The sequence below is a fragment of the Hyposmocoma kahamanoa genome, unplaced genomic scaffold, assembly GCF_003589595.1.
Source record: "Hyposmocoma kahamanoa isolate Upper Pololo Valley unplaced genomic scaffold, ASM358959v1 138, whole genome shotgun sequence".
Classification (NCBI taxonomy): Eukaryota; Metazoa; Arthropoda; class Insecta; order Lepidoptera; family Cosmopterigidae; genus Hyposmocoma; species Hyposmocoma kahamanoa.
The window spans coordinates 3,107,392-3,120,506 of NW_020653492.1; the positions used below are offsets into that span (position 1 = coordinate 3,107,392).

General features: G+C 36.9%; 1 protein-coding gene across 1 annotated transcript in view; it reads left to right on the forward strand.

The window, feature by feature from the left end:
- LOC113240433 overlaps positions 1-9,859 on the forward strand; it is a 227,729-nt gene extending 217,870 nt beyond the window's left edge. The window contains exons 4-6 of the mRNA XM_026477732.1: positions 2,957-3,090; positions 8,581-8,782; positions 9,610-9,859. Coding sequence (XP_026333517.1) covers positions 2,957-3,090; positions 8,581-8,782; positions 9,610-9,797 — 524 coding nt within the window. The 3' untranslated portion in view covers positions 9,798-9,859. The remainder of the gene's footprint in view (positions 1-2,956; positions 3,091-8,580; positions 8,783-9,609) is intronic.
- Positions 9,860-13,115: the final 3,256 nt, after the last annotated feature.

Sequence of the window (13,115 nt, forward strand, 5' to 3'; positions counted from 1 at the left end):
ATTTGATATGTAATTTAATGACAACAATATTATTTAATGAATTGATAATTAACTAATTATTGTGTATTTTTCTTATAAATTTCATTTTTGTCTAACGATCTCAATATAATTTCTTATACTTTGACATATTGTAGTGCAATTTATACTGTAACGTTATATTTGAGAAATAAATCTAAATCTAAATCTGAATCAATATTTTTACTGTTATGCGGAGTCAACCAAAGTCATTTGAGATTGTATCGACTCGTAAGTACTTTAGTAAATACTTCCGGCTAATAACAAAGGAAATATTATGATGAAAACTTTACTGTATATTGAAGAAGGTAAGCCTTAGAAGTAAGTCTTAGAAACGTTAAAAGTTCACCAAGTATCACTAGGTTAGTAAACTAGAAAAGAAGTAGAAACAGTAGAACTCCTAGTGAAAGAGTTCGGCCAGGAAGTACTGCCACCTTACCTATTACTACCGTCAAGCAGTAATGTGTACATTACTGCATTCTAGTTTTGAAGGTTAAGGTGCTGTTGAAATTACAGACACATGGGGATTGTTAACTTACAACTTACGTTGACGGCCACAGCGGCAGTGTCCAGCTGATCTTTGCGATTTAAATCTTTGAATGACACTGCAATTGTCATGGATAGGCGTGTCGCTAACCACCAGGTGCACGATTTGTTCGTCTCAACGTCGCTTGATATCATAAAAAAAGATAAAGACACGTACTCATAGTAGGACATGCCGAGTGTTGCCTTCTACAAATCATATATTTAACCAGTACTGTGGTTACGTGTTACCAGAGCCACATTACCAATGGCATTAATGTCCCTAGGACAGATACACGAGAATACATTACACACACAATGCACGTCCAATCCATTTCGATTTTATTATACCCCACGCCACCTTATACCACACTTATACTTACATTTATTGCTTTTGATTTGCATTTCTTTTTATATTTTATATATTTTTTCCATTTTACTTGTACGGAGCGACATCATCTTTGTCATTTATCCGGCTTCACTAAAAACAAGCTTAACGAGGCGTTTTCCAACATCTCATTACTAAAAGCTGAGTGGAGACCATTTTTGTTGTGTTTTATCGTAAGTTTATTTTGTTTTTGCATAATATAATAAGACACGTATGGTAACTCCATACAAACATAGCAGCGCGGCGTTTTTGTGTGCACGCCCGCCGCGCGCCCGTACACGGCGCGACGCACACATTTGCATAATCTCGCGGTGCACTCGCATTGCATAGCAGGTCGTCCCGATGAGTCTTTCGTTAGTATGTGACTTATGAATCGCGCTCTTACTTTGTACGGAGAGTAATCACACTTCCATTATTTTACTATAGCTTTTGTCACTTGTGAACCAATGTTACAAAATAATCAATTTTTCTTCCTTTCTTTCTATAATGGGTTTAAGATTATGAAGATAGAAACAGAAATAATAAATCATAAGGCAGTTTATAAATAAGGTAGCAACTACACCGAATTTGCTACAATACAATAGAATTGTATGGAATAACAGTTTTTTATGATAGCAAGTGACGGAACGAACAAGTCTGGTTGGTGGTAACTTTTTTTAGTATACATCACATTTGCAGCGCAATAATTTACATTTGAATATTTTCCCATAGATTAACAGGCGACAAGACCTTTGATCTCAAATATCTCGTTTTATAGATCGAAATTAAAGATTTGGTCTTTATCATGCCCTGAAAAATTGTACTTTTTATGCTAAGTTCAAACTTAATGCATATCAGTTACGGAACAGCCGTTTAGTTCCATTTGTAGATGCGTTTCAATAAATGCATCGGGGTTGATACAAACTGACAAAATGAAAAGACAAATACTAGAAACGACTGAATCCTCTATGGAGTTATTATGAAATTGATGCAAACAGTTTTTACCTTCGTGAATAACTATTCAACGTCTGAGTGAATAATCACATTTGGGTATGATCGGATTGCAAAGTCGGTGTGACATGCTTATATCATAAAATGTTTGAGTAAATACTAACATACCATATACTTTTTTTAAATTAATGTTAACAATCATACTTACGTAACGTCTATCGAAAATGAATTCGGGTTCAGACGATACAAATATAATGTCACCTCTTGAGCTGCAACTGAACCCGGGAATGGATGCGTCTCAAATTTCATTATTTTTTACTAGCAACCAGTCCCGAGATCACACGATACTGGCATTTGGGCTCGTTTGGGTTCCATTGCAACTTTAAACCGACCTCGGGTTCAGATACTACAAACCTGCTGAGTGTACCGACGTCGGCACAAGCGCTCATACAAGTCTTTCATTTATGAGCGTTCGGCTCCGAACGACTACACACACGCGGGCAACATTATTTTCACCTATCTGAGCCCGTGCTTAAGTTCCTGTTTCCTCGTAGTGAGTGCCTGATGTCACAAGTCAGATTTAGTAGGCTATTACAGCGTAGGTATTTTCGATTTTGTATGAGAGTGATGTATCTGTTACATAGTAACCTGTGATTTAGTTAATATGTCTGAGTTTCACGGTGGTTTTCTATTTAAAATTGCAATATAATCTTAATGATGTCTCAATGGAATTGAAATTACCAGTGGTTCCAAGAAAATTAGCAGAATTGGGTCACTGCTTTTTGGCTCGTATCTAGGGCCGTACTCTTGAAGCATGAAATCCGTAGTTATTACCGTTTTCCCATTATGTGTGCCCGTCAACGAAAAGACGGGTCCGTTCGAAACTGTCATACGTCGACATGCGCGTAACGTTGTCATATATTCTTAGTTCTAGCCCTGATCGGAAATCAAATCTGTAGGTCATTCATGGTGGGAAAACGGTCGTAACTACTGATTTCGTACTTCAAGAATAATTGACATACAGTGCAATAAGCTATTATGGTGAACCTAAAATCACAAATATTATTATTATGACGTAGCATGTCGTTATTTTCATTTCAGCACTGCCAGTGCTGGATCCAGTGCTCCACACAGGCAAGGACCGGTATCGGCCAGGGGAGACCCTGCACGCCAATTGCACGTCCTCACCAGCAAGACCTGCTGCTAACCTTACTATTTACGTCAACGAAGAGCCTGTATGTATTACACCGTATTTTTTTAAGTTTATTCAATGTCATAATGTTTGACCATCTTGATATTTACTTATTATTTTTATTATTTGTGAAATCACTTCACTTTCTTCGTTCAGGCTGGATTCGAACCAACGTCTTCCAGCAAACCGTGCCAGACGCTATGCCAACTAACCCGGAACGAACTAGCGGACCTTACGAATTTTTGTATGCGCTTGTTGCAGATCATTGTGTTTGGTTTTTAACGACAGTTTGCTGGAAGACGTTGGTTCGAATCCATCCTTCTTAGTGTTAGATCTTTGTACTAAAAAGTGTTAAACTGGTTTAACTGGAAATGAAATAATTTAGAATTTAAACAATACTAATAAAAACACAAATGACGACTTCAGTTCGCGCGTGGATACAGTGATTGTGGTTTGTCGGAAAAAAGTGAGTGACAATGGTAACGCCGCAAATTATTGAGAAGAAGGTAGTCGTCGATATCGAAAGAGGGTAGACAGATGTCTGTTCTTAAAGCTGTCATCTGCCGCTGGCTAGTCAACCCGTGACCATTGACCGTATAACCGTTAAAACATCTTTATACGTTCCCTATATTTCGGGAAAATCTTACTCATACCGTGGTAACAAACCTGTAATTAGTGGTAATCATTTAATGAATTTTTTTTCGGATCTAAATCGCGTGTTTGTTTATTCAAAAAAACCGTCGACAATTCGGGCTCCTTACAGGTTTTAACTTTGATAACTGGTTTCCATTGATAACCTCGGTGACTCTGCAGTTGAAAATGTGTTCCAGTTTAGGAAACGTACTTTTCTAAGCACAGTTTCGTCTCAAATTGATAGGTCAACAGTTCAAATTTCTGTGGAGAAACGTTTTTCCCTCCGGAATGACTTTTAGAGATTAGTAGCACACTTAATTTGTTTTTAATTATAAGCAGTTGTAGCCCAAGGGAAAAAGCGGTTGCTTTTTAATTAAGAAGTCGTCGGTTTAAATCCTCGTGATGGCGTATATATATTAGTTTAATTTGTAAGGTACTGTATTTGCGAATGTTTAGTAGCAATATTTCGCTAAATATGAAAGAGAACAACGCAGTTAAACCTGCAAAACGTGTGGTCTTTAACTAATATAATATTAGTTAGAGACCACAGTTGTATGTGTACGTGCCCGCCGCGCGTGTACAGATGCACACATTCGCATAATCTCGCGAGGCACTCGCGATGCATAGCGCTGGTCGTCAAACGCGCCTTTCACTATTATGTGAATGTATACGTCCTTACACGGGCGTGCACACAAACAAGCCGCGCAGCTACATGTTTATAGAGTTAACATACTTGTCTTATTATGCTACGGGGTAAAAGAGCCGATATATCTGGAAAATTAAGAGAAATACTGTGGTAAGAAACCTGTAATTAGTAATAATCTTTTAGTGAAAGTCTTAAAATCTATATTGCCTTTAAATGTTTTACTGAGCACAGTGAAACTAAGTTTACTTATATTGTAACCGCCAACTTCAATACAAACTGTGTTTTCACAATTAAATTATATATTTTTAAAAACCATGAATTATTCTGGTATGAAACGATGAGCGTAGAAAAAGCATTATCCATTTTCGTCAAAAAGGAACTAAGTACGTCAGGAGCGCATCAAATTTGACACTGATACTCGAACAATAGCGCCATCCTTGATGCATGATTAAGCTTTTAAGATGTTAAGCTTTATCAAGTTTGAAATCGTTGTACGGGTTGGGGAGATACTGTGTAATAGAGAATAGTATATTTTTTATCGAGGAACTAAAACGAGCCAATATACAGGGTGTCCAGTAAAGAATGGATAAGCCTGAAATGCCTTATAGTAGAGCTTATGTACGTTAAAAAAAATATAATGAAAAATATATCCCATGTAGTACCTAAGATATTTTTTTTCTTGAAATTTAATTATTTTCACCTTATTTTACGTTTTTGTACACCATGACTACAAGTTAATCAATTCCTTCGGTTTTTTGGTGTCATAATATTCTACATTAACTGTGCTAATAGATAGGCAGTAAATAGTAAACTATGACACTTAAATTGAAAAAAAAAGTTTTATTTTATTTTTAGTCTAAAATTTTTTTTTTCACAAAGTTTAAGCATCTTTGATATTAAAAAAAATATGATAACCTGAGTAGCCAACTATTCTAAAATAATGTGTGTTTAAAGTAGATTTCAAAATAGTATAATTCATTATTGTACCTAATATAAATAGAAAATTATTGCCATTAATGTGCAAAAGGAGTAAATTTGACTAAAAACTAAGTTTTCAAAATTGGACCATTTTTTGTCCTGAATTGAGCTTGACTATTGTTGAGGTTTAATAAAAAAAACAATAGTAGACATAAATACAACTTTGTTTACAATTTGTTTACAGCATAAGAATAAACAATTTTTACATTGTTAATATACCATGAGTGTACCACCCGTGACTATACCATGTGTGACAGTTATTTGTTACCTGCGCGGTCGCCGCACCACTCGTCTTTTATTTTATGTGAGATAAGGAGGGTCAGTGTCGGCTAGCAAATGTTTTCAGGGAATTAGTGCGTCACTCGACTTGTTCGACATCACATGTGTTATCCGTTCGCAATTGTTGTGATTTTCTTTCAATCAGTGTTAAAAAGACGACCTAGCTCTTTAATGGACTATCGTTTTGATTACTGATTTGGACTTTGTTTGTTTGGTTTTTGTGACGACTTGGCTTTTTTCTAGACTGAACAGAGTTTTTGGGTCTGTAAATAAAAATGCCACGCATTCAGTATACGCCCAAAGAAAAAAAAAAAAAAAAAAATACCCATTAGGGTATCTTTCCATATAGAGAGAGAGCATTAGCTCGTCACCCAGATTACCGTGTGTTCATGAGAGTCCATGCATGTCACTCAGAAGGAAGAATGCCTGGTAGTGGTGTTGGTGGTACTAGCACAGGAAGAATACCTCGTGGTGACAACGAAGAGATAGTGCTTGAGGAAATTGAGCAAGATCCCTCCACCTCGACGAGAGTAATAGCACGACGCACTGGAATAGGGAAATCGACTTTGCATGATATTTTAAAGAAAAATAAATTCCATCCCTACCATATTACACGCGTGCAAACTCTCCAACCGAGAGATTACAATGTTACAATGCTAGGTAAGATAGAGGAAGACCCGCAATTTTTTAACAACATTCAATGGAGCGATGAGTCAACCCTTAAGAGAGACGGCTATTTAAATCTACCTACATAATCTCCGTAGCTGGGAACTTCAAAACTCCCATCTTATGCGGAATGACCGATCACAGTACCAGTTTAAAATAAATTATTGGACGGGAATATTAAATGGAAAAGTGATAGGGCCATTTCAACTACCGGGGAACCTAACTGGTCAAAGTCATTTGGAGTTCCTCCAGAATGATCTGCCTAATTTAATAGAAGACGTGCCCGAGGAGCTGAGGGAATCCCATTGGTTACAAAATGACGGCTGTCTTGCGCACTATGCGGTCCCTGTTCGAGCATATTTGAATAGAACATGGGTATGGGTATGTTGTCTGGGTAGACAGACGGCCGTCTGGGGCCAATTTTATGGTCTCCGCGTTTTCCGGACCTAAGTCCACTGGATTTTTTAAATTGGGGCTGCCTTAAGGAAATTGTGCATAGTAAGCTGATCAGGTCCTTGGAAGACTTACGTAGCCGTGCCAGTGCAGCCGCTGTGACAATATGTGAACGACGATATACGCGGCTACTCAAAAGAGCTTTTATTCGAAGATGTAGAGCCTGCATCAGAGTCGGTGGCAAACAGTTTGAACATTTGCTGTAAACAAATTGTAGATAAAGTTGTATTTATTTCTAATATTGTTTTTTTTTATTGAACCTCGATGGTCAAGCTCAATTCAGGACAAAAAATGGTCCAATTTTGAAAACTTAGTTTTTAGTCAAATTCGCTCATTTTGCACATTAATAGCAATAATTTTCTATTTATATTAGATACAATAATGAATTATACCATTTTGAAATCTACTTTAAACACACATTACTTTAGAATAGTTGGCCGCTCAGGTTATCAAAATTTTTTTTTTATGACAAAAATGCTTAAACTTTGTAAAAATATAAAAATACACTGAAAAATAAAATAAAACTTTTTTTAAATATAAGTGCCATAGTTAGTCACACTATTTACTGCCTATCTATTAGCACAGTTAATGTAGAATATTATGACATCAAAAAACCGAAGGAATTGATTAACTTGTAGTCGTGGTGTACAAAAACGTAAAATAAGGTGAAAATAATTAAAGAAAAAAAAAATATCTTAGGTACTATATGGGTCGTATTTTTCTTTATATTTTTTTAAAACCTTCATAAGCTCTACTATAAGGCATTTCAGGCTTATCCATTCTTTACCGGACACCCTGTATACCCGAAGTGGTTTCTATTTCACCGAGGGTCTATAATAATGGCGTTTAGTTTCGAGATGAAAACTTTACTTTTCACTTCGATTGCGAGAAAAAAAACAATCGTTGTCGCTCTATTACAAAATTCCGAACCAACATTCTGAAATTTTTTTTCCAACCGGACAAAGATACAACAAATACACTAACGCGGGAAAATAATAATACTCACACCAACTCGATTTGGTCGATTTGTCATTGAATGTTGGAAATATCGACGATCGAATTTCTATATACGTGTTAACAGTTACTAGAAAGAGCCCACTCTGTATGAGTTACTAAATCCGCCATCCAACCTATCATCAATCGAACAGTTGAATGATTGTTTGATAGATCGATATTCGTCGATAAGCCAGTATTACCAAACCACCAAACCACATCGACGACGGTTGGTGTTTTATTATTATACTAAGTGCCCATAGCAGTTGTAGTGCCACTCAGAGCTTTAAATATCAAAGAGACATAAGTTGAAAAGTCCCATGCGCCTGTAATTTCACCAGCACCCTTAACCTGCAAACCCGGAATGCTGTAATGCCCACATTACCCCTTGGCGACAAAAATAGGCAAGGTGGCAGTACTGCTACTAATGTGTGGTTCTACCTTTAGGGATAATAAGAAATCTGCATTACACCGTATTGCAGATCATCGAGTATATAACCAGAAATGGAGACGAAATAAGGGCCATATATTCCTGGTAATACATTAGCGATACAGCTCTTATAAATATCATCTCTCGTTTGCACTGAAATATAGACAGGCCAACTACTGACCTGTATGTACGTCTCCGTATATTCCAAAAAATATTCTGTATTTATTGTAATAAAGATAATATCTCTAACAATGCCGTGTTTTTTTATTCGGTAGTGTGGGCAAAACAGCAAAAATGACGTGAATCGAACTCGGGCTAGCCAATCGGAGCGCAGTTGTCACAGTAATGATATGGCAGAATAGTTTTCAAACAAATTAAATGACATTTCGTCTCTATTTCTGGTTATATACTCGATGTTGCAGATACACTAATGAATTTTCCACTTTAAATTCCAGGTTCGTTCGACAGAAATGAGCCTGCATCCATCAGACTCTGGTCTTCTATGGACCACCATCGATGCAGATGTGAAATTAACCCCAGATCTATTCCCTGGAGGACGCCTCAGGCTCAGTTGTGTGGCCACCGTTTATGAAGTGTACAGGAAGTTCGCTTACTTGGACTTCTTCACACCTGAGACGGATCCTAGACCTGAGAGAAGTAATAAGTTTGTTAAGTCCTTTTAAGTAATTAATTTGCAATTACTTTAGCAAGAACATGTTTAAGTAAATCTGTACTTCGGAAGGATTCACAAATCTTTTAAGTTTATTTATCTGACATAGACAAGGAATGAATCAGCTTATAATTTTGATGGATCGTACTTTCATAGCTCAGAGACACAATATTTTCATAGTTGTTGTATTTTTGCACTCTACACTCGTTTAAAGTTTTTTTAATAGGATTCAAATAGAGGGTTCAAAATTCTCTAGCTGAATGGACTGCAGGTTTCTTGTACGTACGTGTTGTTCTTGAGTATTTTAGAATTTAACACGTTCTTGGCAATATTCTTGCATAAAAGAAAGTACAGCTATGTCACTAGTGGGATGGTTGGTCAAAAGTTACTTTTGCTGTTAGAAATTCCAATGGCATGTACTTGTATCACCTTGTACAAATACGTCAGAGTCAGTAATGTATTATTGTAACGTCCATAAATGAGGGCGTGTAAATTGTTGATACTTTATTTTAGTTGCGGTATACGGACAAAACTATTCAGGTTTTTGTTGTGCCGCCATATTTAGATCAATAAGTATTCTAAAATTAATAAATAAAATAAATAAGTGGCATCTCTTAAATTTTGCTTAGCTTCCCTCGCGGTGTTTTGTAAAAAAAAATACAAAACTCGTGTTTTTTTATTACATCCTATAAATTTGCCTATTGTCCCGAATTTTATAGAAAAATAAGGGATGTAAAGTTGTCTTAAACCGAGACGAGAACCCACGATGCGCAAGTTTTACACACACTTAACGGTTTCATTTCTCTCTTTACAGTAGTAACATACAACACTGCTTCAAGATCTGTACAAGCCTGGATGCTCCTGTTCTTTCTGTTTCTCTTGCCAATGCTGGTCGTTAGCCAGACGTATGAAGAAGTAGCTGTCTTCAACGAGTTCCAATACAACGAGAACTTCGACGTTAATTACGAGGACGATGTCCAGAGGACATTGGTTTCAGATTAGATAATATTAAAGCATTGTGGTTTTTGATTCAACATGTCAGTTTGCTTTTTTAATACAACTTAAGGGACGTTTGTAGAAGCGTTACAGTGGCGCTACTGTGGAACCGGGTGCATGTGGCGCTGGAGTAATTTTTAGCTCACTTATAGTAGCGATTGTGGCTGCAGCTGCGCTTCTAAATATTGTACGAAAATAAGTAGAGGCGTGGCTGCAAGGCTGCACAGTGGCGCCACTGCACCGCTTCTACAAGCCTTGAAAGGCAGCACGTGATCTTTGCTTTGTATAAAGCATACCGTTTCTGTGAAAAATTCCTAGTTTTTTTTTTGTTCTATCGATTATTTGTTGTGTTAACGATTTCAGTTTAAACATCGTTATGTTTGTCAAAATAGAGACCTATAAAAAAAGTTGTTACATTGCTATTATTTTGAAACTTTCTGATGTATCTATGCATCGGTAGGCATTTCTTCTTATAAATACAATTTAAAGCCAATAGCCTTGTAGAATTAAAAACTAATGGATGTAATTTTAGAAATTAAGAACTTAATGTTAAGACTGCACGAGAGATTTAGTTTAAGTCTTGAGTAGGCCGATATCTCACGAAAAAACAATTGTAGGTAATAACATCTATCTACTCCGGAGTGTGATGTATATATGGATTTCCGTATACAATACTCCCCCAGGGAGAGATGAGTTACTACGCTTTTCCATGGGTTTGGGTCTAAACAGCTGAAATACGTCCATAATTTTCGTTTTTCTTCCAACTATTATATAATACTGTGATAGTACCGTATTGTTTGATTGGTGTAGTTGAATTAGATACGCCTTTCCAGCTGACGTTTTTGAGCGATTAAATTAGTTTAAACCATCAATAACCTGTGTTTAGTACACCCACAAGGGAATGATCCAGTTGGGCCACGTTATGACAAACTAGTGGAAATATGAAGTGGGCGTTCCTTTGTAGCCAATGTTATGAAATATCTATCATAACCAATCTTTGTTGCGCGTCAATGCTCTTTTAAGCAGAACGTGTCCTTCACAACGTAAATAAAAAATATTTTGAATGACTTATGGTTTATTGTTCTGTGAAATAATAGAAATAACAAAAATGTATCCGAAGTGAAGGCGTTTCGTATTATCGGTAAATGTTGTTTTCACTGAATTAAACATGTAACCGTTTTTTCTAATAACCATTACCGTGTATAGCTATTGAGATCTATAATGTTCCACATAATTCTTTGTACTCGAACAGTGTCTAAGTGTGTCCCTATCCGAGTAGATATCATGCGGAACAAAAGTTGACGTTTATAGGATTCCTCGCTTTAAAGACAACTATATAAGAACTATATAACTAACACATGGTTCATTTGGCTTATGAGTTCCGTTACTGAACACTAGATGGCACAATTATTCAATAATTCTTAATATGATCAGTTTCCATGATAGTAATAGTAAACCTTATTCAAATACTTAAGTTTCATTTTTTTTTATTATTCCGTGGGTATGGCTTTTCGCAAGAGACGCTTGTAAGAAAGCGTCTCTGATTTGTCACGTCGCGTACTTCCATCAAATAATACGGTATTATAATAGTCGCTGGAAAAGCGTATGTAATTTGTCCGGCCGAGGGCACTGTACGATATTTCAATCGTTTAGGCCCCTAGAAAAACGTACCTACCTTACTCACATCTCTTTGGGGACGTATTGTATATGGAAATGCGCTGGACTCCGGAGCATATAAATGCCAAGATCTTAATTTTTATTTTGTTTACCAAGTATGCCAACCTCCTTGTTACAGTGCTTTGTGCCTTTTTCTACGAAAACTCTGTATCCCTGGGCCCCCAGGGATGTAGGGTTTTCGGTCAATACAGTCAGTACAGTTAATACTTACACTGTATAATTTTCAATTCGCCTAGCAGGCTGATGCTTCTATCCAGAAATGAGTTTAACTACTTAAATAGCAAATTTTGCTAGTCCTGGGCACAATGCCCAGGGCCTGGTCGTGGATGAAAATCTCAACTTTTAGAACAGTTAAAGGGCTTTCTTTTTCTATTGTATTAAGCCTATTGAGTATATTAATTCCTTTACTTATTCATCATCATCACGGCCACCCAACATCAACCCACTGCTGGGCATAGGCCTCTTCTTTATTGCGCCTATATTTTCGGTCCTGCGCCATTCGCATCCATTGCCAGCGATTCCCAATTTTCGCAATTCTGATGATATCGTCAGATCATCGGGCTGGCGGTCTGCTCACTGGCCTTTTTGCTCCTCTTGGCCACCATTCCGTCACTGCTTTGGTCCATCGTCCGTCTTCTCGTCTAGCCAAATATCCCGCCCACCTCTATATTAACCTCGTAATGCGATTACCTACGTCATCGACCTTCGTTTTACGTCGAATTTCGACGTTTGGTACACGATCCACGAGAGCAATGCCCAGCATAGAACGCAAAACACCTTCCAATGCACAAAATTAACACATTTTGCTTAATAGAGCGTCCATGCTTCCACACTGTAGGTGAGGATCGGTAAGACACATTATTTATAGAGCTTTGTCTTCAGGCATTGTGGGAGTTTCGACTTAAAGACGTCCTCTCTTTAACCTGAGCTTCTTGGTTCAAGGAAAAGCGATGTCCAAGATATTTATTTATTATATTATTTACTCATTACACCATTTCAAGTTTTATTTTATTAGTCGGGTATTTAGTACCTATTAGTACAACAGATGTCGCGACGAGTACCAAATAGCTATTTGTGTAACTACTTTCTTTTAGAGCTGCACTTTATCAAAACTAATCTAATTTAGTGATATCAAACAAAAAACTAGATTGCGCTTATGTCACAGATTTTTATAGATACTGCCGTCTATTATTTTACTTTGTTTAGGACTAGCGCCAGCTATCCATGTAGCAAGCATTAAATCATCAATTAGTTTGTAACACAAAATGCCATTTCTATCGATACCCTAAAAAGGCTTTCAACAATAAAAAAACTCTAAAAAACATCTACTAAAAGCAAAAATTTCAAAAGGCCAGGAAACGATTGATTAAAGTGTACATTTGGAGTAATGCATTGTATGGCAGTGAGACGTGGACAATGACACAGAGAGACAGAGAACGATTGAAGGCATTTGAGATGTGGTGCTCAGTCAAATCAGTCGGACGGAAAGAAAGACCAATGAGGAGATGTTGCGAATAGTGAATGAAAGGAGAAACTTATCAAGGACAATAGAGAACCGAAGGGGTAAAATGTTTGGTCATCTGATGCGTCACGACAGTTTTCTTAGAAACATAATAGAAGGGAGCATCGAAGGAAAGAGAGGCTGAG